The sequence below is a fragment of the Tachypleus tridentatus genome, chromosome 6 (assembly GCF_004210375.1).
Source record: "Tachypleus tridentatus isolate NWPU-2018 chromosome 6, ASM421037v1, whole genome shotgun sequence".
Taxonomy (NCBI): Eukaryota; Metazoa; Arthropoda; class Merostomata; order Xiphosura; family Limulidae; genus Tachypleus; species Tachypleus tridentatus.
The window spans coordinates 118,389,070-118,411,150 of NC_134830.1; the positions used below are offsets into that span (position 1 = coordinate 118,389,070).

At 37.4% G+C, this 22,081-nt stretch overlaps 1 protein-coding gene across 5 annotated transcripts in view; it reads left to right on the plus strand.

The window, feature by feature from the left end:
- The window catches only part of LOC143253420 (uncharacterized), a 240,221-nt gene that overhangs the window by 190,205 nt on the left and 27,935 nt on the right, over positions 1-22,081 (plus strand). For all 5 annotated transcript variants that reach the window (XM_076507282.1, XM_076507284.1, XM_076507285.1 and 2 more), the window contains one exon: positions 21,480-21,525. In XM_076507282.1, coding sequence (XP_076363397.1) covers positions 21,480-21,525 — 46 coding nt within the window. The remainder of the gene's footprint in view (positions 1-21,479; positions 21,526-22,081) is intronic.

Below are 22,081 nucleotides of genomic sequence, written 5' to 3' on the forward strand. Positions count from 1 at the left end.
AAACAAACAAGTCACCTGGGTTTGAAACGTTTGGTTTGTTTTCAATTTCTCGCAAAGCTACACGAGGGCTATCTACGCTAGCCGCCCCTAATTGAGCAGTGTAAGACTAGAGGGAAGACAGCTAGTCATCACCACTCAAAGCCAACTCTTGGATTACTCTTTTACCAACGAATAGTGGGATTGACAGTCACATTATAACGTCTTCACGGCTGAAAAGATGAGAATCTTTGGTGACGGAGATTGGAATCCAAGTTTTCCTTAGACATTAGAAAAAATCAACAAGGAACTAAAACAACATTCGCTACACTGACAAATATGTTTGTTTTAGAATTTCGCGCAAAGCTACACGAAGGCTATGTGCGCTAGCCGTTTCTAAGTTAGCAGTCTAAGACTAGAGGGAAGACAGCCAGTCATCATAACCCACAGCCAACTTTTGGGCTGCTCTTTTATCAACGAATAGTGGGATAGACCGTCTCGGCTGAAAGGGCGAGCATGTTTGGTGTGACTGGGATTCGAACCTCGAAACTCAGATTACGAGTCGAGTGCTCTAATCACCTGACCATTTTGGGCACAACAAGTATGTCATGACGAAAGTGCAGTGCTATTATAAGCCAATGTATTCAACACGACTTGCGTGGCTTTATTATCATTATGCATACTGTGATTTGTGATGTGTGGTGCTTTTTGTTTCCGTTTTCGGTCAGATCCAACTGTGTGGTAGTAGGGATTACATAACTGGTTTAATGGTCATAAAAAGTCTCACATCCTGTCATAAAAAAGTTATAATTTATTAACGTTTAGGACTTCGGGGAGAACTATTTCTACTGTTTCCAAGCGACTGTGTACAAACAAACTAAAAGACACCACGCGCAAACACTCAGAACAATGTGCAAAGCAAACTAATCTGAATCGCCACCTACAGGCGAAAATATTATATTTATACCTACAGATGACGTCAGACTTAACATCTACAACTCATTTCAAATATCTACATTTTAGTAAAAAAAAAACTTTTTTATAACACTCATAGCATCAAATAATACAGACTTCCATTACTACATTTCACTTCTAAAGCTGTTTTTACAATTCGCTCAGAATAATTTAAAATGTTATGTTTTTAAACTGCGGGCTTATTAGGAATCTATTGAAAAACAAACATGGATATGTCGGATGTAGCTCACACACTTGTAGGTTGTACATGCATGGGACAGAAAAGATGCGGTTCATGAGCAGCATCTTTAGGTAATTCTCGTCTGATAGAATAGTTTGATTTTATCGGCAATCTGAAAGCATAATCACAGGAACGAAGTGCGGGATGCGGTTTTTGTGGCAACAGGATGTAAACTGTGAACCATACGGTTCATAATCCACGCAGCTAACTATTGGTACACGCATGATTCTCACGGCAACTTTACAGCTACATTAGTAAACACTGAATTTTGGTTAGTGTATCACCAAAGTTTATGAATATGTAACTGTTAATTTCCACATTACATACGTGATAGGCTAAAGGGAAGGCATCAAGTCAATAGTTCTCATCGCCAACTATTTTGCTACTCTTGCCTTACAGAATAGTGAAATGGTGACCATCTCACCTATAACATATGTTTTTGCAGCAAAGAGATGGAAAAGATGCACACTCCCATTTTTAAACCTTGCCACACTTAATAACAGCTCTCCCTGGGTACTGAACACTGAAATTAGGTTTTATGCAAATGCATAAATATTTGTGAAGTATTTTCTATATTGTTTACCACCTTTCTCATCTTTTATACAAGTAATTGTTTTTTATATATAGTTTTTATGTTCAATACTTATGAACACTTCTGTATAGTTTGGGACTTTTTATCCACGTTATAGTTTTAGATATGTGGGCTTATATTAATCACATGTAACGATAAGTAACTGAATATATTGCATTAGTTTCATGTGTAGGTACATATAATTTTGAATATGCAAGCTACGCGACAACCACAAGGAATATAATGCTACTGTATATCAAAATTACATTTTCATATTGTTTGGCGTAACATAACTCGAGTAAATTCATCGAAAACTGATCAACGCAAAATATTCATACATTCGTACCATAAAGATGTGTTCAAACCAGGTATATCACTTGTATCTAATTGCTATGGGGAATAAAGAAATGTGAATCATCTTGGGGCCCAGGAACATTCATAAAAAGACCTGCAACAAGTCGTATACCAGTCTTAGGATAAGTAAAACCCAAATTATGGCATATTCTAACAGGTTAGAATCAACAAATACATTGGTCATTAGCAAAACCTGTCTACATATACTAGATGGCATATGGCAAGAATACAGGGAGTAGTAGTGTGAGATGATTTTACCGATAACTTTTGCAATTAAAACGGCGCTACAAGGTGATTGACAAAATTAATGGTCGTCACAAAGAGGACAGCTGGACTAGAACTGTAATAACATGGTGAGGCTCCAAAATCTGATTAATATGACATACTCAACTTCTGTATATGTTATTTGTTCTTATTCACTCTTTTGGCACTAGGAGTTATTCTGAAACGTCTATTTGCTTTGTTATTTATCAGTCTGATTGACCTGTTGGAGCTCCTAACCCCGGGAATAATTCAGTAGTCAGTCCCGTAATACGCTTAATTGTTGTCAAAATGAGTATACGTCATTTTTTCCGGTGGGCTCACATTCCAGTACTTTAACCAGTGAGCCGTTTACAGCCCTCGAGGAATGATGTTGTAAGTAAATGAAACATTCTGTCTTATTTAGGTTGCTTCATGTCCACATTCACTAAACAATAAGACAATGGAGAAAAATAATCTCACCATAAATTTTATGGATATGCTTAAAATCTTTGTATGTTTTTTCGTTATTTTTTACGATGTGCTTAAGATAAATGTTTTCTCTTAGTTTGCTGAATATACAGCTATACTGTCATCGAGTTTATGTTCTCAAAAATTACACATAAATTTTATTACTTCTCCTATGGTCTATTCTGAAGGTCTGTCTCGCTTTTATCTTGCGGCATTTCTATAGCGAAATACGTTTTTTGTTGTTGATTCCACAGTGTCGACAAAGATATAAAGCTAAATAACTGAAATTCAAGGAACCCTTGTTGGATTTTTTTTCAAAATTATTAAAGCTGTTTTATTTGTAGCTGCACTGTAGAATAGCCATTTTTTGTTACGTTGTGTCTTGTCACACCTGTGTCACACACTAATCTTGTTTTCCAGTATTCACACATCATTGTATTTTCCATGAGTGAACTTTACGAGATTTCCAGGGTGACTTTCCCAATTTTTTATTGCGTATCTTGGTAGTATAATGGAAGGTGTTTCAAACTGTACGTCTGTTTTTGTTTGTTTTTGGAATTTCGTGCAAAGCTACAAAAGGGCTATCTGCGCTAGTCGTCCCTAATTTAGCAAGGTAAGACTAGAGGGAAAGCAGCTAGTCACCATCACTCACCGCCAAATCTTGAGCTACACTTTTACCAACGAATAGTGGGATTTACCATCACATTATAACGCTCACACGGCTTAAAGGGCGAGCACGTTTGGTACGACGGGGATTCGAACCCGCGACTCTCAGATTACGAGTCGAATGCCTTAACTCACCTGGTCATGCCGGGCCCCAAATTGTACGTGGCTTTGGCTTTCTTTTTATTGTTGAAGTATTAGGTACTCAGATTCATGTCTGTTCTTATAATGAGCTGTTCGTGATATTTAAAGACACGTAGATCTTAGTTGTTTAATATTGGTTCTCACGTTACCTGTGGCAACATGATTATCACGTGACGCACGGCTACAGATAGAAACTAGTTTGTTTTCTTCACATTTACCCTTTATTGGTCTGTGATTACTAAATCATAAGAGACTCCATATTTGGTGGTAGATACTAATGGTGTAGAATACAACCAGCAGAGCTAGGTAAGTCATAATATAACCACCACTGTTCAACCATTTGATAGTCTGGTAATAATACGTTTTTGTGTGTGTGTGATTTACGAGGGTCAGCGTTAAGGACGATCTTACTAGTGTCTGTGATGATTTACAAGTACTGATGCAATTAAACTAATATCTTTCTTAAAGTGTTGCGTTTATTGAACCAGCAAATCAGGATATTTGAATTTCGAGGCGCAACGGAACAACAGAAACAGATTTGTTTGTCACTCGTAAACGAGAATATTTGCGACATAATAGTTGAATGTTATATGTAAATAACATGGGTAATTCCAACATATTACAGGGTGGCATCCGAAAATAAGGAATTGAAGCGAACTACATTCGCGTCGGAACGAGGGCCCTCTTCTCTAATACAGCGGGGCCACTACGCACAGAATTTTTTTTTTTTCGATTTCCCCACTTTAAATTGCGTTTTTCACCCAGAGTGACATCTCAGTATAAACATATGGTCTCCTATAAACAAAACTTTTATAACTGGAAATAGATTCGAAATGATTAAATAAAGAGAGAAAGGGAGGGAAAAAAAATAAAGTTTGAGTCTTTATTTATATTCCAAATAACGTCCCGCATAGAAAATTATTTAAATATAATTATTTTCCAAAAGTAAAAATACAATTCTAAATCTTTTAACATCTCTCACGTGCGTTCAGCAAGGCACAAGGTGGTTAGAGCACTGGACTCGTAATCTGAGGGTCGCGGGATCGAATCGCAATTACACCAAGCATGTTCGCCCCTGTCAGCCGTGGGGGCTTTATAGCATTCGGTCAATCCCACTATTCGTTGTTAAAAAAGGTAGCCCAACAGTTGGCGGTGATTGTGATGACTAGCTGCCTTCCCTCTGAATTAGGTACGGCTGGCGCAAATAGTCCAAGTGTAGCTTTGCGCGAAGTTAAAAACAAACACTATATCTCATATTTAACAGAAGTCGTTGCTGTTGTGAGCGAGAGATAAGTAGAATGTGGTTAAATCTTGAAAAATCGAAATATTCAAATTAAAAATAAGTTCTTCAACCGTATATTTGGTTTTGATTGCAAATGGGTTCTATAATACTATTTATTTAAAATATTCAACACAACATATGAACACACCCCTGGTTTTACGTGTTACCATCTACCCACTTTCAGCTCGTATGGCGCGAGAGATCAGTTCGTCATGGGATGCGAAGAAACGTCAACAGTCATGTTCTGGACAAACATCAAGTATGTTTTATTGTTCTGAGCCCGGATGTTTACAAGACTTAAGTATAAGGCCCTAGTCGCTGCAACTAACATTTACTGTCTAACGCTGACGACCGCGGCAGCTGCACAGAGGGTGACTAATCAAGTTGAAATGTCACAATGTATATATACAGTATGTTATCGCAAGAACACTATATACACACACACACAGAGATATATATAATCAGCACGAGTGCGTAAAGCCAGGAACTTGTATATACACACACACACACACACAAACTCATGGTTTCTCGCTCAGTATCAATCTTCATAAAATCTACTTGGAAGTGTAGAAAAAAACGTGTTTTATTCACAAAAGGAAGCATTTCGGGTTCTTTTTCTTCACATTGTTTGCTCAGTTTGTTTAAATTAAAATCAGGGCGAAAGCGTAAGTGAATTTATGCAGTTCAATCACTAGCAGGTTATTATTACATCCGCGATGCTCTACCTAGCAGTTCGAATTAAAGAACATCTCAAAATTAACACTTGTAATCATTCCACTACAACGGCACGTGCAACGGGGCACCTTGCGGTAAGGACATGAACTTTGTGGTAAAACAAGGCTATTAATGAAACATTTGGTTCCAAACCTTGATGATATAACAGTTTACCCTTCTATCTCTTCATTATTACTTAATATCTGTTAACAAGTACAGTTAATTGACAATGACTTTCGTTGACTGAAACTCGCACATGATACTGAATACCACTTTATGATTAAATAGAGCCATAGTACTTATAGACCTTCTTTATTATAGAGACGTGTGTTTAAGTTCGTAACTCCTCAGTTCATTGATAGCACATTCTTATAAGTCATACATCAGGCCTCGCTATTTCCATTACTTCTTTGAAGTATCGTATTCTGATAAATCAGAATGCATGTGGTATCAATGTGTTGAATTCTCAAGACGGCTGGTGTATGGGTATCAAAACTTTAATTAAAATAAAATACAGAACAACGTTTTGACCTTCTTAGGTCATCTTTAATAAACTCTCTTTGTTAACTTGAAGATGACCTAAGAAGGTCGAAACGTTGTCCTGTATTTTATTTTAATAAAAGTGTTAATACCCATACCAGCCGTCTTGAGATATATTTTTACTTTAAGTGGTTTCCTCGTCATCACGTATGTTGTGTCATTATGCAATAAAAACAATAAATACCGGTCGTTGTTGTTTTTTAATTTATTGTACATTTCAGTGAATTATTAATGTTTAATTTGTACTTCATTATGTAGCATATATAGTTTACTCACGGATACGTCTACTGGTGTATAACTCTAAAATCCGGGTTCTCGTTTCCGTGGTAAGGACAGCGTACATAGCCCATCATGTAGCTTTGCTTTCAACATCAAACTCGCGTGCCCCACACACAGTGTTTGGTATTGAAATTCGCATGAGAAAGTTGATTCATATTAAATAATCTGTGTCGTTATTTTTTGAAGAATTATCAATACATTTTTTTATTGTCGCCCCCTGTAAGTGAGGCGATTAAAACTAGTTGTTAAGACGCAGAAAGTATTTGAGCTAGGAAAATTACCGTGCGGAATATCGACAATACGTTCTGCAAATAGCTCGAGAAATGGATTATTTCAATCGTCATACGTACGTTCGCCTTCTTTCGGTGATTATCGTCCTCACCACGAGCGCGTCATAACTTTATAGGATGTACACTGTTTCAAGTAACAGTTGCTTGTAACGGACGTGGTGAAAGGTGTTTCATTGCCTGTTAAACTAATATAATAAGAATCGCTTTAATGGGCAATTTTCTAAAACGATTTTGCTGAAATCGTTCAGTTAGGTCCTTTAGCTGTTGGATACAGACACGCTTGGAACGTATCGATAGAAGTAACTTCATAAACCACGATGTCTTCAGAGTTTTCAGTGAGATTTAAATATATGTCTTGTTGTGAATTGTTTAACAATAGCATGTATGAAATATTGGTGATTTACGATATTAGACCCGGCATGGCCAGGTGAGTTAAAGCGTTCGACTCGTAATCTGAGGGTTGCGGGTTCGAAACCCCGTCGCACCAAACATGCTCGCCCTTTCAGTTGTGGGGGCGGTATAATGTGACGCTCAATCCTACTATTCGTAGGTAAAAGAGTATCCCAAGAGTTGGCGGTGAGTGGTGATGACTAGCTGCCTTCCCTCTAATCTTACACTGCTAAATTAGGGACGACTATCACAGATAGCCCTCGTATAGCTTTGCGCGAAATTCAAAAATAAACATTTACGATATTTTACCTGAAGAATTTTGTGTTTATCTGTTTTAAACTGTGACCGAAAACTTGATATAAAACGATAAAGGGAAAAAAAAATCAGCTAATTGGAATAGTTTCTAAGAACTTACCGACCTGGCATGGCCAGCTGCCTTCCCTCTAGTCTTGTACTGTTAAATTAGGCACGGCTAGCGCAGATAGCCCTTTTGTAGCTTTGCGCAAAATTCAAACCAAACTAAGAATTTATCACGGAACATGGAATGAACCCTGGATTTGAACGTTGAAAGTTCTTAAATTTATCGCTGTTCTCATAAATTAATACAGTTAGAACCGTGCTTGTAAATACCACGCAGATACAGTAACACTTTCAGGGCTGTGTTATAAAGTGAATTATTGAATATAGAATGTCATAATTTACGCTTCATAAATTACGATGAGCACACAAATCATCAGAAATTAATTTTAATACATTTCGCCCATGCGGAACTTATGCGCGAAACAATTTATTGCGTTGACGTGTATGTATTAGCTAGAATATTTTAACTTGCGAATTAGAAAGGGTTAGTGAAGAAAAGGCTGTGAAAGATTAGTTGAAAATGGAAGCCTGATATACTGAAGACACTTCAGAGTATTGGTTTCATTTCCTTTCGAAGCTGAGAATGAACAAGTTTTTAACTCACATTATTACTGCTTTAAGCCTAAACCTGTTTGCACGTAACTGCTTCAGATGTACAGAATGAATTGGTTGTGAAGTAAATAACTATTTTAGTAAGGTATTCGTGTGTTACATTATATTACAGTTCCGTACATCACATTGATATCCAGACTGCTATATGCTAGATTTTCACTTAAGGGACTTAACGTAAATTCATATGAGTATAAATATTTAATTTCCCTTGTACTAAAGCACGGATTTCAGCTGTCTTTCTACACGCACTGATAACGTTTCTAATTCAGTCAATTGACGTATGCATATTTAAATGTATCACAATTTAATTACCATATGAACCCTGACACTGGCATGCTATAAACTTGCTCCAGCTTGAAATAAACTTACTGCGTATCTATGTAGGATTAAGGGATTGTGTATTAGTTAATCTCGTAAATAATTACTCATTATGCGTGATTTGGCTAATGGAACCCGTGTATGTGACTTAAGAAATAGCACAATTTATTACTGTGGTACTAAGTTTAAATATAACAACAAATATTGAGTTTAGAAATGGTGTACTCAAATAAAAGATGCTCCCTGTTATTTTTTTTTAAAAAAGAGTTTACATTTATATCGGAAGATTTTTGTGTATTGATTAGGGAAAGTGTTCAGCGGCGGTACAGTGTAATGGAAGGTCCAAGGTTGGAGACGCGTTATACCGTTAAATACGCTTAATACTTGGGGATTTATAATTGTGACAATCACTTCTACTGTTCTCATAGGAATATAAGTGTAGGCGGCGGTTGCTGCTAGCTGAATGCCTTTCCATTGATCACTGCGGTTCTACATCAGGAATGATCATTTCTTGAACTGTGCTAAACGTGAGACGTGATTGCCTGGGAAATAACATTATCGTATTTCATTTTTGCTCATCTGTTGCGAACTCGGAGGAATGTTTGTCAGCTGTTGTTGTTTTTTAATATTCTTAATAAAACTTCTGTTTAAAGTATGTAGATCCGAACTACAACTAACCTATAAATCAGTGGTTCCCAACCAAGGGTGCTCGCACCCCTTGGGGTTGCGAGATAACATTTCAGTTTATGCAACTTTTAGTTTATTGTAATATTTTTTTCTTTTCCAAATGTTTTGTTTTCGTTTATATATCATTAAAAACTAATTATAAAAATTTGTTTTGGCCACCTTCACCTTTATTCTTAAATAAATAATTACTGTGAGGGGTGCGAGAACATATTAAAATTTTAGGGGTGCGGGGCATAAAAAGTGTTGGGAACCACTGCTATAAATTAACGAGACTAGTTCTGTTTAACAACTCAAAAGAACTGCAGTGTTTAGAATGTTATAATTTTGATATAACATTTAATTATCTCTTGTTGAACGAAACATACTTAATCTATTGCAATCTCGATATGATTCAGTGATATCTTTAGAATAAAAAACAACAACATATCTTTCATATCACAAGTTTGATATCGTGTAATGATTTGTTGGTTTGTTGTGTGTTTTTATTTCGCGCAAAGCTATACGAGGGCTATCCCTAATTTAGTAGTGTCAGACTAGAGGGAAGGCAACTAGTCATCATCACCCACCGCTAACACTTGGGCTACTATTTTACCAACGAATAGTGGGATTGACTGTTACATTATAACGCGCCCACGGCTGAAAGGGCGAGCACGTTTGGTGTGACGGGGATTCGAATCAGCAACCCTCGGATTACGAGTCGACTGCCTTAACCACCTACCCAGGCCGGGCCTTCTTCTTGGCAGAATAAAATGTTTTGTCCGATAAAACTAGTGGTCGAGTGTGGTCCAGTGGTTAGCCTGCCGGAGTGTGGATCTTCTAATCCAGTGCTCGCGTCCCACAAATACAAACAACAATATTGACAAAAGAAGTTTCCTTAGTTGTTGACTTGTTTTCTGGGAGGTGGGAGCTTTATATTTCGATTCACAATCTTAAAATGTAGTAAAACAGCTTTGATGAATAAATTAGAATGCAAAGGGAAAGGCTTGTCACGTGAGCACGTGATAAACAGTGAAAGCATAGAAAATTTTTCCGTGGTGACTAACTTAATCACCTACTTCATTTCTTCTGTTGTCATTTAGTCATAACTCTTTTTATCTTCTTGTAAGCCCACGGGGCACGTGAAATGCTGCCATTATTTTCTGCTAAAGAAAACAAGATAAAAATGAATTTACCACGAGCTTCTTGAGAACGGGTAATTGTTCACGTGACCATTTATCCGCAAAGAGAAGCTAACGACTGCATTTCCCTTGCCATCTGAAACTCTAATCAAATATAAAAGGTCTCTTCCTTGTGTCGCCACTACTACAGCCCTTCCTTTCTGTCTACTCATTGTCTCTCGCTTCTACCTCCGTCTGCCTTTCTAACCGCCCTCCACTGCCTCGTTCCCCAACAGTTTGCTGCATATTTCCGTTTAACTGTAGTTTGACGTGCACTAAAAGAACCCAATTACGTTAAGTCTTGTAAAACATTCTAGACCGGGAAGTTTGGAATTGACACAGTCAGATAAATAAAACTGACTTTTCATTACTTTCTCAATGCTAGTTACAAAATCAAGTGTAGTTTTTTTCGCGCATTTCTTTCATATCCCTCGCTTCCCTTTTGTTATATAAATGTATACACTTATTTTATACAGTGGTAACTCTTTTGGTAGTGCACATGGTTATAGTTAACATAAGTGCTGTTTTTTTTCTCTCTCTCTCTGAAATTCTGCATTCTATAATTCATTGGAATATCTTAGTGTTACCTCATAATTTATCTGTCTACAAGCTACTAGTAGTGTCTCACAAACTACTGGCCCTGGTTAAGGCACTCGACTTGTAAACCGAGGGTCGCGGTTCCGAATCCCCTTCGCATCAAATATGTTCGCCTTTTCAGCCGTGGGGGCAATATAACGTGACGGTCAATCCCACTATTCGTTGGTAAAAGAGTAGCCCAAGTGTTGGCGGTGGGTGGTGATGACTCGCTTCCTTCCCTCTAGTCTTACACTGCTAAATTAGGGACGGCTATCGCAGATAGCCCTCGTGTAGCTTTGCGCGAAATTCAAAAACAAACCACAAGCTACTAGTAGTGTCTTACAAGCTGCTAGCAGTGTCTCACAAGCTACTAGTAGTGTCTTACAAGCTATCAGTAAAGTTTCAAATACGATATTAGCATATTTTGACAGTTTCACGAGATATTAATTCAATAACGATGTTAGAAGCAAAATTTCATACTTTATAAGTATTATCACACTATCTCTCAGTTTATAAACACTAAAGTTGGTTAGTCGCACTGTAAGAACTCATTTGTGCTTGCTTATTATTCTGATATAGGGGTGTGTCTTTCGGAATGATTCCTGACTATTCGAAATTGTAAAACAAGGCTATGCCACTGCTATTTCTGAGCGAGGATATTTACATAGCAAGGTCGTTGGGTGATATTTCGTTAGGGGACGCAATATTTCATTGAAAGGAGATTTTGTTCGTCATGGAAATGGAAAAAAAACTAATGTAAAAGAGCGTTTGGTACACCAACGGCTTAGAAACCACAACCCAAGCCAGTCCGGAGCAACAGTCTTATGTGTAAAGTGAACAGTTAGGCTACGAAAGAGAACCTTTTGATCCAAAAAAGCCATTTCCTCTTGGCTTCTTTAGCTAGACAAACATAACTTTAAAGTCGATAAAGGCTTGAAAGCCACAGTTTTTACTGTCTTCTGTGCCTTTTGACTCCTTAAGTGTTGTCTTGAAAAACAATATTTACGAACAAAATGGAGAATCTGTGAAAAGTGTTAAAAGGAATGGTCTAAAACAGTGGTTCTTAAACTGGGTCAATCAAACCCCAGGGGTTCGGTGAGTCAGTCTCAGGAGTTCGGCGGAAGTTAGGACACACACACACACTGTATGTGTGTCCGTTCCGTTCACATCCACTCGTATGATTCGTGACGTCATGCTCCACCTGGCCATCATTGGCTGTGGCTGATCGCGTCACATCACTCGGCTTTAATATTTGTACTGCAGGGAACTTCGTGTAATTAGCAGTCGACTTTGTGACTCTAGTAATCGTGCGTCATTTGTGATTTTTATCCTAATCTTTCAATCCCTTCATACTAATTATGTCGAGCAAAAACAGAAAGTGGTCAGACGAATACGTACAATATGGATTCACGTGTATAACGGAACATGATGGGAGTCAGCGTCCTCAATGCATGGTTTGCAATGCCAAGTTGAGCAATTATAGTCTAGCGCCGGCAAAACTAAGAGAACACTCCCTAAAGCTGCATGGAGATGGGAAATACAAGAACACAACGCTTGCTGAATTCAAGGTAAAGAGAGCCAGGTTCGATGAAAAGGCTACTTTGCCTGTTCTCGGCTTTGTACCCATCGACAAACCGATCCTTACAGCATCGTACGAAGTTGCGTACTTGATCTCAAAATAGAACAAACCACACACCATTGGTGAAGCACTCGTAAAACCAGCTACGTTGAAGATGGCGAATTTCATGCTGGGAAAAGCTGCTGAAAATAGGTTATCCAAAATTCCTCTTTCAAATGACACGATCAGCAGCAGAATATATAACATGAGCGATGACATCTAGGCTCAAGTAGTTGCAAATCTGATTTCAAGCCCAGCAAAATTCAGTCTTCAACTCGACGAGACCACCAATGTTTCCAATCTAAGCCAGCTTGTTGTATTCGTGCGCCATGTGAAGAACGACGAGATAAAAGAAGATTTTTATTTTGTAAGCCTCGTACAACAACAACTAAGTCAGCCGACGTGAAGAAACTTGTGGATGACTTCTTCAGAGACAACGATCTTTCGTGGGATATGGTTTCTGCAGTTTGTTCGGATGGAGCTCCAGTCATGCTGGGACGAAACTCTGGTTTTGGTGCGCTGGTGAAAGCCGTTGCACCACACATCATTGTAACACACTGTGTTCTGCACAGGCATGCGTTGGCAACAAAAACCTTGCCTTCAAAACTGGCAGAAGTATTAAAAATTGTAGTGGAATGTGCGAACTTTGTGCGAAATAGTGCCCTGAAGAACCGCATCTTCAAAGAGCTGTGTAATGAAATGGGCTCTGAATTCGAGGTACTTCTGTACCATTCTAACGTTTGGTGGTTATCCCGGGGAAAGGTGCTGAATCGTGTTTTTGTTATGCGTGTGGAATTTGCCCTGTTTTTTCGAGAGCACCAACATTGTCATGCAGATTGCTTTGAAAAATCTGAGTTAATTCTCATTTTTGCGTACATGACCGATATCTTCAATGCTCTCAATCATCTCAATCAACAGATGCAGGGCGGTGGAGTCAACATCATCGAAGCGGAAGAAAACCTGAAGGCTTTTCAAAAACAATTACCGTTATGGAAACGACGAACAGAGAATGGTAACTTCGCAAACTTTCCTCTGCTGGACGACTGTGTAAGTAAGATCGAAGATGTGTCTGAAATCGGAGACATTTCTGTACCCGAGAAACTGAAGCAAGCAATTGCCATGCACCTAGATGAGCTCGCAAAGTCTCTAGGCGGATATTTCCCCACCAGAGAGTCATATCCAGCATGGGTGAGACAGCTGTTCACGTTTAGTGTTGCGACAGCAGATGTCAATGATGAATACCTCGACGAAATCATTGAACTTCAGCAGAGCCGGGTTCAACAGCAACTTTTCAGAACAACAACGCTCTCAACGTTTTGGTGTCACCAAATCGTAGCGTACCCTCTTATTGCTAAGAAAGCCCTTGAGATACTCATACCGTTTGTTACAACGTATCTTTGCGAGCAATCCTTTTCGAGGATGGTAGACATAAAAACGAAGAAAAGGAACAGACTTTGTTGCTAAAATGACATGAGAGTGGCACTTGCCAAGGTGAAACCGCGCATTTCTGAACTTGTCTCTGAAACGCATCAGCAAAAGTCACGTTTATTTGCAATAAATATTCATTGAGTTATGTTTTTGTTTTGTTGGTTTTGTTTTTTGAACACTGATATTGTGTGCAACTGATGCATGGTTTATTTTGTGCACTAATAAAATATCTACTTATGTTTTGAATTTTAAAAAAATCATATTTTATTTTTCAAATTGCGAATAGTTCAGTGAATGCAAGTACGAAACTTCCGGGTTTCAGTACCTCCAACAAGGTTAAGAACCATTGGTCTAAAATAACCTTTCAGTCCTTTAAATGAACTTGTTACAATGTAAATTATGCGATTTAGTGTTATAACTCTCAGTAATGACTACTATGGACTTTCAGTTATTCTACATCCGACATATCCATGTTTGTTTTTCAATAGATTCCTAATAAGCCCGCAGTTTAAAAACATAACATTTTAAATTATTCTGAGCGAATTGTAGAAACAGCTTTAGAAGTGAAATGTAGTAATGGAAGTCTGTATTATTTGATGCTATGAGTGTTATAAAAGTTTTTTTTTTACTAAAATGTAGATATTTGAAATGAGTTGTAGATGTTAAGTCTGACGTCATCTGTACGTATAAATAATATAATATTTTCGCCTGTAGGTGGCGATTCAGATTAGTTTGCTTTGCACATTGTTTTGAGTGTTTGCGCGTGGTGTCTTTTAATTTGTTTGTATACAGTCGCTTGCAAACAGCAGAAATAGTTCTCCCCGAAGTCCTTGACGTTAATAAATTATAACTTTTTTATGACAGGATGTGAGACTTTTTATGACCATTAGACCAAAGTTATGTAATCCCTACTACCACACAATTGGATCTGACCGAAAACGAAAAAAAAAAAAAAAACCACACATCACAAATCGCAGTATGCATAATGATGATAAAGCCACGCACACACAAACACCGTAGAAGCAAGTGTTGAATACACTGGTTTATAATAGCAATGCACTTTCGTCATGATATACTTGTTGGGCCCAAAATAGTCAGGTGATTTAGAGCACTCGACTTGTAATCTGAGTGTCGCGGGTTCGAACGAATCACACCAAACATGTTCGCCCTTTCAGCCGTGACGGTCGGTCCCACTATTCGTTGATAAAAGAGCAGCCCAAGAGTTGGCGGTGGGTGATGATGACTGGCTGCCTTCCCTCTAGTCTTACACTGCTAAATTAGGGACGGCTAGCGCAGAAAGCCCTCGTGTAGCTTTGCGCAAAACTCAAAAACAAACAAACATATTTGTTAGTGTAGCGAATGCTGTTTTAGTTTCTTGTTGTGTTTTTTAACGTCTACGGAAAAGTCAGATTCGAATCTCCGTCACCAAAGATTTTCATCTTTTCAGCCGTGAAGACGTTATAATGTTATTGTCAATCCCACTGTTCGTTGGTAAAAGAATAGCCCAAGAGTTGGCGGTGAGTGGTGATGACTGGCTACCTTCCCTCTAGTCTTACACTGCTAAATTAAGGACAACTAGTGCAGAAAACCCTCGATTAGCTCTGTGCAAAATTCAACAAACAAATCTGTAAAAAAAAGTTAAATGTGTTGTGACACAACTCTGGCTCAGGAGCGATACGTGAATGTGTCACGGTATTTGAATGCACTAACCCCGATCCAGTATTTTCTCTTGGCGAAAGTGCTTAAAACGTTCGATGTATAAAAATATGCAATTATGGGTCATCTTCAGAACGAAAGCTTACGTATGGTTGTCCTCTCCGCCGAAGTAGCTCAGCCACAAATCAATAGGCTTACAACACTAAAAACCGGGTTTTGATACTTCTTGTAGATGCAGCACAGTTAGCCCATTGTTTAGCATCGTGCTGAAGAACAACCTGCCATGTTTAGTCACGTTTATTTATTGTTGCTAATAAAAGTGTCCTCCAGTGGTTTGGCGGTAATTTTCTTAAATCTGGGAGCCTATTCCCCACGACGACAGAGTACAGATAACCTGTTACGTAGCTTTTCAAGTAATGAAACAAATCTCACTATTGGATTAATGTACGATGTCGATAAGCCCGAATTATTTAAAAATAAAACCAGCTTTTACAAGACGTGGACTTAGTGACATACAGTAGTGTTATCATGTCACTTTTACAAGACGTGGTTTAGAGTATTTAGTCACATACAGTAGTGTCAAGACGTGGTTTAGAGTACTTAGTGACATACAGTAGTGTTATCATGTCACTTTTACAAGACGTGGTTTAGAGTACTTAGTGACATACAGTAGTGTTATCATGTCACTTTTACAAGACGTGGTTTAGAGTACTTAGTGACATACAGTAGTGTTATCATGTCACTTTTACAAGTGTTTATCATGTGACATACAGTAGTGTTATCATGTCACTTTTACAAGACGTGGTTTAGAGTACTTAGTGACATACAGTAGTGTTATCATGTCACTTTTACAAGACGTGGTTTAGAGTACTTAGTGACATACAGTAGTGTTATCATGTCACTTTTACATGACGTGGTTTAGAGTACTTAGTGACATACAGTAGTGTTATCACGTTATTTCATTTTCGGGAGCCTCTTTCCTTAGTGGCACAGCGGAATGCCAGCGGACTTCCAACGCTATAAATTGGGTTTCGATACCCTTGGCGGCCGGAGTACAGATTGCTCATTGTGTAACTTTGTGCTTAACTTCAAACAATTAATTTTCGGGAATATGATTTATTTCTGAGTAGGCAAACACCTGTTGATATAATTCTTCATTACCTTAGTTATTTAGTAATAATTATATAGTAAATGTTTTTGTGAAACGAAGCAGGACAGCGAGTACGGGAGCATAGTTGTTACGAGTCTCGCTTGTGTTCACGTTGTGGAAGAGTTGAAAGAAAAGGAGTAATACAAAATTATTACATTTCCTTGTAACTAGTAACTGTGTTAACGTTATATATCTTGCTTTAAATGTCTAATGTTATAACTGCTTTACAGTATGTGTGTGTGGTTTGTTTTAGCTCAAAATCACACAATAATCTATTTGAGTTTTGTCCACCGCGAGAAAGCAAACCCTGGATTTTAGCATTTGAAATTTGTAAATTTACCGCTGACACATCAGGAGACTGACATTTTGGATTAATGTGTGAGTTCCACATGTGGTGAGAGATTTTATAAAGCTATATTTCAAACACAAAACTTGGACATGTTTTCAACTCTTTAACAGTTTGTCTGTAGTTATCAGAACCAATAGGTTAAAGCAAAGTCAACAACAAAAATCTGTCACATTCAGTGCCAGTGAAGCCTTTCGTTCAATTACATGATTATTTGGTCAGGCTAGGATACGACAGATGTAGTAGTGGCCTAGATGAACGGAAGTTAAAGACTGATAGACAGTGTATCCCCACCATAATGTGGGTTCTACTTTGTCAGTCATTTCCGAAATGTATGGTACATTGTATATCCCACATTACAGCTTGTACCATGAGGATCTTTTTAATTTATGCAGCGTTTTTTTGTTTTTGTTTATTAGAATAATGTGTACATATATATTGTCAATTTTAAGGAACAAATTAGATTAAACAAGTGGATAATTTTTATGAGCTTTATTAAATAATTTATAAATCAAATTATTTGTCAATATATTTATTGTTAATTTACTTAACCATGCTATCGCTCAGCTGTCGAATTAGCATACTGGTCATCTTGTTAATAGGGCAACCTATTCATTCACTGCTTATAAGAAACAAACTTCTGTCAGTTGTTGTTTTATTTATTATACCTAAGTAATATTTTGGTAAAGTAAACATTTTTTATTTGGTATTCTCTTTCTACTGGGTTCGTCGGTTGTTAAAAAACGCTAGAACTACTAAACCTGCTACTCTTGTGGGGATTACCAAAATTTCAGTATAAATCAGGTGAATTCTGAAATAAATTACGTGAAAATATGTGAAATTATATGAATTGTGAATCAGACCCCCTAGCGTTGAATGATGCTATATGAAGAAAGGTGTTGAGGTTTCCGTTATATTGCAGTAAATAACCACTTAAGTACGTGAGTGCCATCTATTGTTTGGTTATAGGAATTAGTGAAAGCGGGACATTATTATAATCGACTAAATTTTTCTCTTAATGTAAAAATCAGTTATGAAATACCGATCTTATGTCTGACAAAATAACAGGATTTATTTCTCTTTCTTGATATAACCAGAGATCTTAAGACTGACTTTAGCAATCAGATTTGTAGGAGAATGAGTGACGCATCCGTCTAGATGTAAAAACTAAAATAAGAAAAACACGCAACAAAAAAACTCTCGACTCCAATGGTTTAGTGACAACTCACTTCCAAGGCTGTAACACTATGTAAGAAGTCTAATCCAAAGTGACAGCAAAAACCCCAGCGGGTAAGAGCGACTTTTGTGGTCGCCACAGCTGGTAAAATGGGTTGCGATGAGCTCGTGCTCTGTCTTAGGTGTACAAGTCCTCACAGTCATTAATCTTTATTTGTCAGAAGCCTGTTTTTACATCTTATGTGTTATTCAGCTCACTGGGAAACTCTTACCAACGTTTTATCAGTATAATTTATAACATATATTGGATTGCAAAAAAATAACAACTTGTGTTATGTTATATAAATTGTTGGATTTACTTTTCCAGCCACAAACGGTCTGATAAACTTAATCACGAAAAAAAAAAGTTTTATTGTGTTATTCAGTTATTGTTATGATTATAAATTAATTTTTTATTCTTCTAGAAACGTTTATGTTCTAAAACAAAAACTATTTCATGAGTGTTATCTTCAAACTTTGTTACAAAATACGAGTTTTTCTTTTTTAATTCTCAAACTAGAAAACTTATTTGAAAAGCAATAAATCTGAAGTTTGAAACTTATAGCTTAAATAAGAATTAAAATATGCAAGTTGTTTTCCGATTTCAGGTACTTTAAAACCCACGTTTTACGATAAGTTATCTTATTGCAATATATTTAAGAATCAAGAACTAATTAAAACGAATCGTTGAAATCAACATTAATATACTTTTAACGTTAGCAGTAAAATTCCTACAAAGCAATACACAACATCAACGGCCCAGTTTGGCTTGGTGGTTGAGGCACTCCAATCGTAATCTCAGGGTCGCGGGTTCGAATTCCCGTCACATCAAACATGCTCGCCCTATCTATCAGCCGTGGAAGCGTTATAATGTTACGGACAGTCCCACTATTCGTTGGTAAAAGAGTAGCCCAAGAGTTGGCGGTGGGTATAGATGACTAGCTGCCTTCCCTCTATTCTTACACTGCTAACTTAGGGACAGGTAGCGCAGATAGCACTCGTGTAGCTTTACATGAAATTCAAAAACAAAACCCCGATGATTCTTTAAAATACAATAAAAATCTTTAGAATATTTATTTATTTATTAGTCCGTGCCCAGTGGCAATTTTCAGTAATTAACCTTTAATTCTTATCGTTAAAACACGAAAAGGGAAAAATCTATTTTTAGAAACATCAATACGTTAAACTAACGAAAGTTTTTTGTTTAAAAGTTCTTTCATTTCATTTTTAACGTTAACAGAAAACGTTTCTTCGTAAAATTGTTTGTGCATTTTGTCTACTTTTTAATGTAATTTTAAGACTAACATTTTAACCGTGGTTATTTCCCCTAACTCTTACAGCGAACGTATTATGTTATTTTTAAGCTAACGAGTTTAAATATCTCAAGAAAATCAGTGTTTGTATCCTTATAACGTTTAATTTTTCTCTCGATTCCTATATATAGTCATGTGAAAAAGTTGGGATACCCTGTGAAAGCCTGTGTATTTGTGTAACATTTTTGGATATATAGATATTTAATCTCAATTTCAACAATACTGAGAGATTATAGGAATATAACTAAACAATTAAAACCGAAGAAAAGACTTTTCAAGATCTTCTGTAAATGTAATTCTACAAAAAATGCATATTCTAACTGAGGAAAAAGTAGGTACACTCTACCCCACAATATCTAGTGTTACCCCCTTTGGCTGAAATAACTGCAGTGAGACACTTCTTGTAGCCATCTACCAGTCTTTGGCATCGATCTGAAGAAGGTTTGCCCCACTCCTCTATGCAGAATTCTTTCAGCTGCGAGATGTTTGAGGCGTTTCTGGCAGGTACAACCCGTTTCAAGTCACCCCACAGCATCTAAATGATCTGGGCTTTGACTCGGCCATTCCAGGACTCTCCATTTCTTAGTTTTCAGCCAGTCCTTGGTGAAGTCACTGGTATGTTGTGGGTCATTGTCGTGTTGCAAGGTCCAGTTCTGCTTCAGCTTTAATTTTCGTATAGATGATCTCACGTGATCCTCAAGCACCCTCTGATACTCAGTAGAATTCGTGGTGGATTCTATGATTGTGAGCTGTCCATGCTTCACAGTTGGTATGTGGTTCTTTTCCTGGAATGCTGTATTTGGTTTACGCCAAACATGTCCCCTGTTCTGGTGTCCAAATAATTCAATTTTGGACTCATTTGTCCAAAGAACATTATTCCAGAAGTCCTGGTCTTTGTCTACATTCTCTCTGGCAAACCTCAGTCTGGCCTTGATGCTTCTCTTAGAGAGCAAAGGTTTCCTCCTTGCACACCTCCCATGCAAGTTAAACTTTTGCAGTCTCTTTCTGATTGTAGAGGCATGCACTTTTACATCAACAGTAGCCAGAGCCTGCTGTAGGTCCCGTGATGACATGTTAGGGTGGTTGGAGACCTCTTTCAGTATCTTGCGGCCTGCTCTCGGGGTGAACTTGTTTGAACGACCAGACATGGGCATGTTGGCAGTTGTTTTGAAAGCCCTCCACTTGTTAACTATTTTCCGGACAGTGGAATGGCTGATTTCAAAATCTTTAGGGATCTTTTTAAATCCCTTACCAGACTCATAAGCTGCTACAATTTTCTTTCTGAAGGCCTCAAACAGCATTTTTGCTTTCACCATGGTGCTCACTCTCACTTCAACAGTCAGGAGCACACCAAACTAAATGTCTGAGGTTTACATAGGGCAAGCCTCATTCAAAATGCTGAGTAACGATCTTCTAATCTTGTGCACCTGGTGTGATACACCTGTGTTTGAGTTGAGCCATTTTAAGTGGGAATAAATGTGGTGGTGTCCAAACTTTTTCCTCAGTTAGAATATGCATTTTTGTATAATTACATTTACAGAAGATCTTGAAAAGTCTTTTCTTCAGTTTTAATTGTTTAGTTATATTCCTATAATCTCTTAGTATTGTTAAAATTGAGATTAAATATCTGTATATCCAAAAATGTTACACAAATACACAGGCTTTCATAGGGTGTCCTAACTTTTTCACATGACTGTATATATGCGTATATTTATTATTACTTTGATAATTCTGTTTCACAGTTTACCATGTTTTTATATACAGATGCTATGAGAAATGACCTGTTATGATACTCGTTTTTTTCAGAATTAAGTTTTACTAATCATTCAATTATGTACTCTCTTTTTTTTTCCGAGAGAAGAGATGTTTGTAATTTAGTTACTTGCGATTCTTAGCTTCCTAAACCTGACATGCCTTTTTTCTTTTCTTTTCAGAAACCTGACACCCCTTTAGCTCATCTTACTTCACCGATTAACACAAGTAAGTTCTTTTAAACTGAGTTTCAGTTAATCGAAAGCCGTTGTTTAGTTTGCTCAAACTTTGAAACTAGGGATTCATGGTTCGGCATACACGTTGCACCAAAAAATGTGCTCCTCTCTTTAAGACCTTAGATGAGTTGTAAGGGTGACAGTTAAATCATACTATGTTTGATCATACAGTATTTGGCGGTGAATGCTGTTCAACAGCTGCCTCCCCTCTAGATGTGTCAGTTCAAAGATATCAAGAAAAAAACAGAAATAAAAGATAGATCAGTTTAAACTAACCGATTCTGAAATACCACAAATACACATGTATACACATATGGCATTTTGAGCTGCAGAAGATATGTTTAGTTATATTCATATGACATCAAACACATATACTACCACGAATGTTGAATTAAGTAGCAGTTTCACCTAAATCAAAGTGACAGTCAAACCCGTTTACGCAGTGTTCAAGGTTAGTATTTCTAGAATAAGCTGGGCTCGTGCCAGAACTTAAGGGGTTTAAGTTTGAAATACAAATGTCAATATTTTTTAGTTAGGCCTACTTAGAG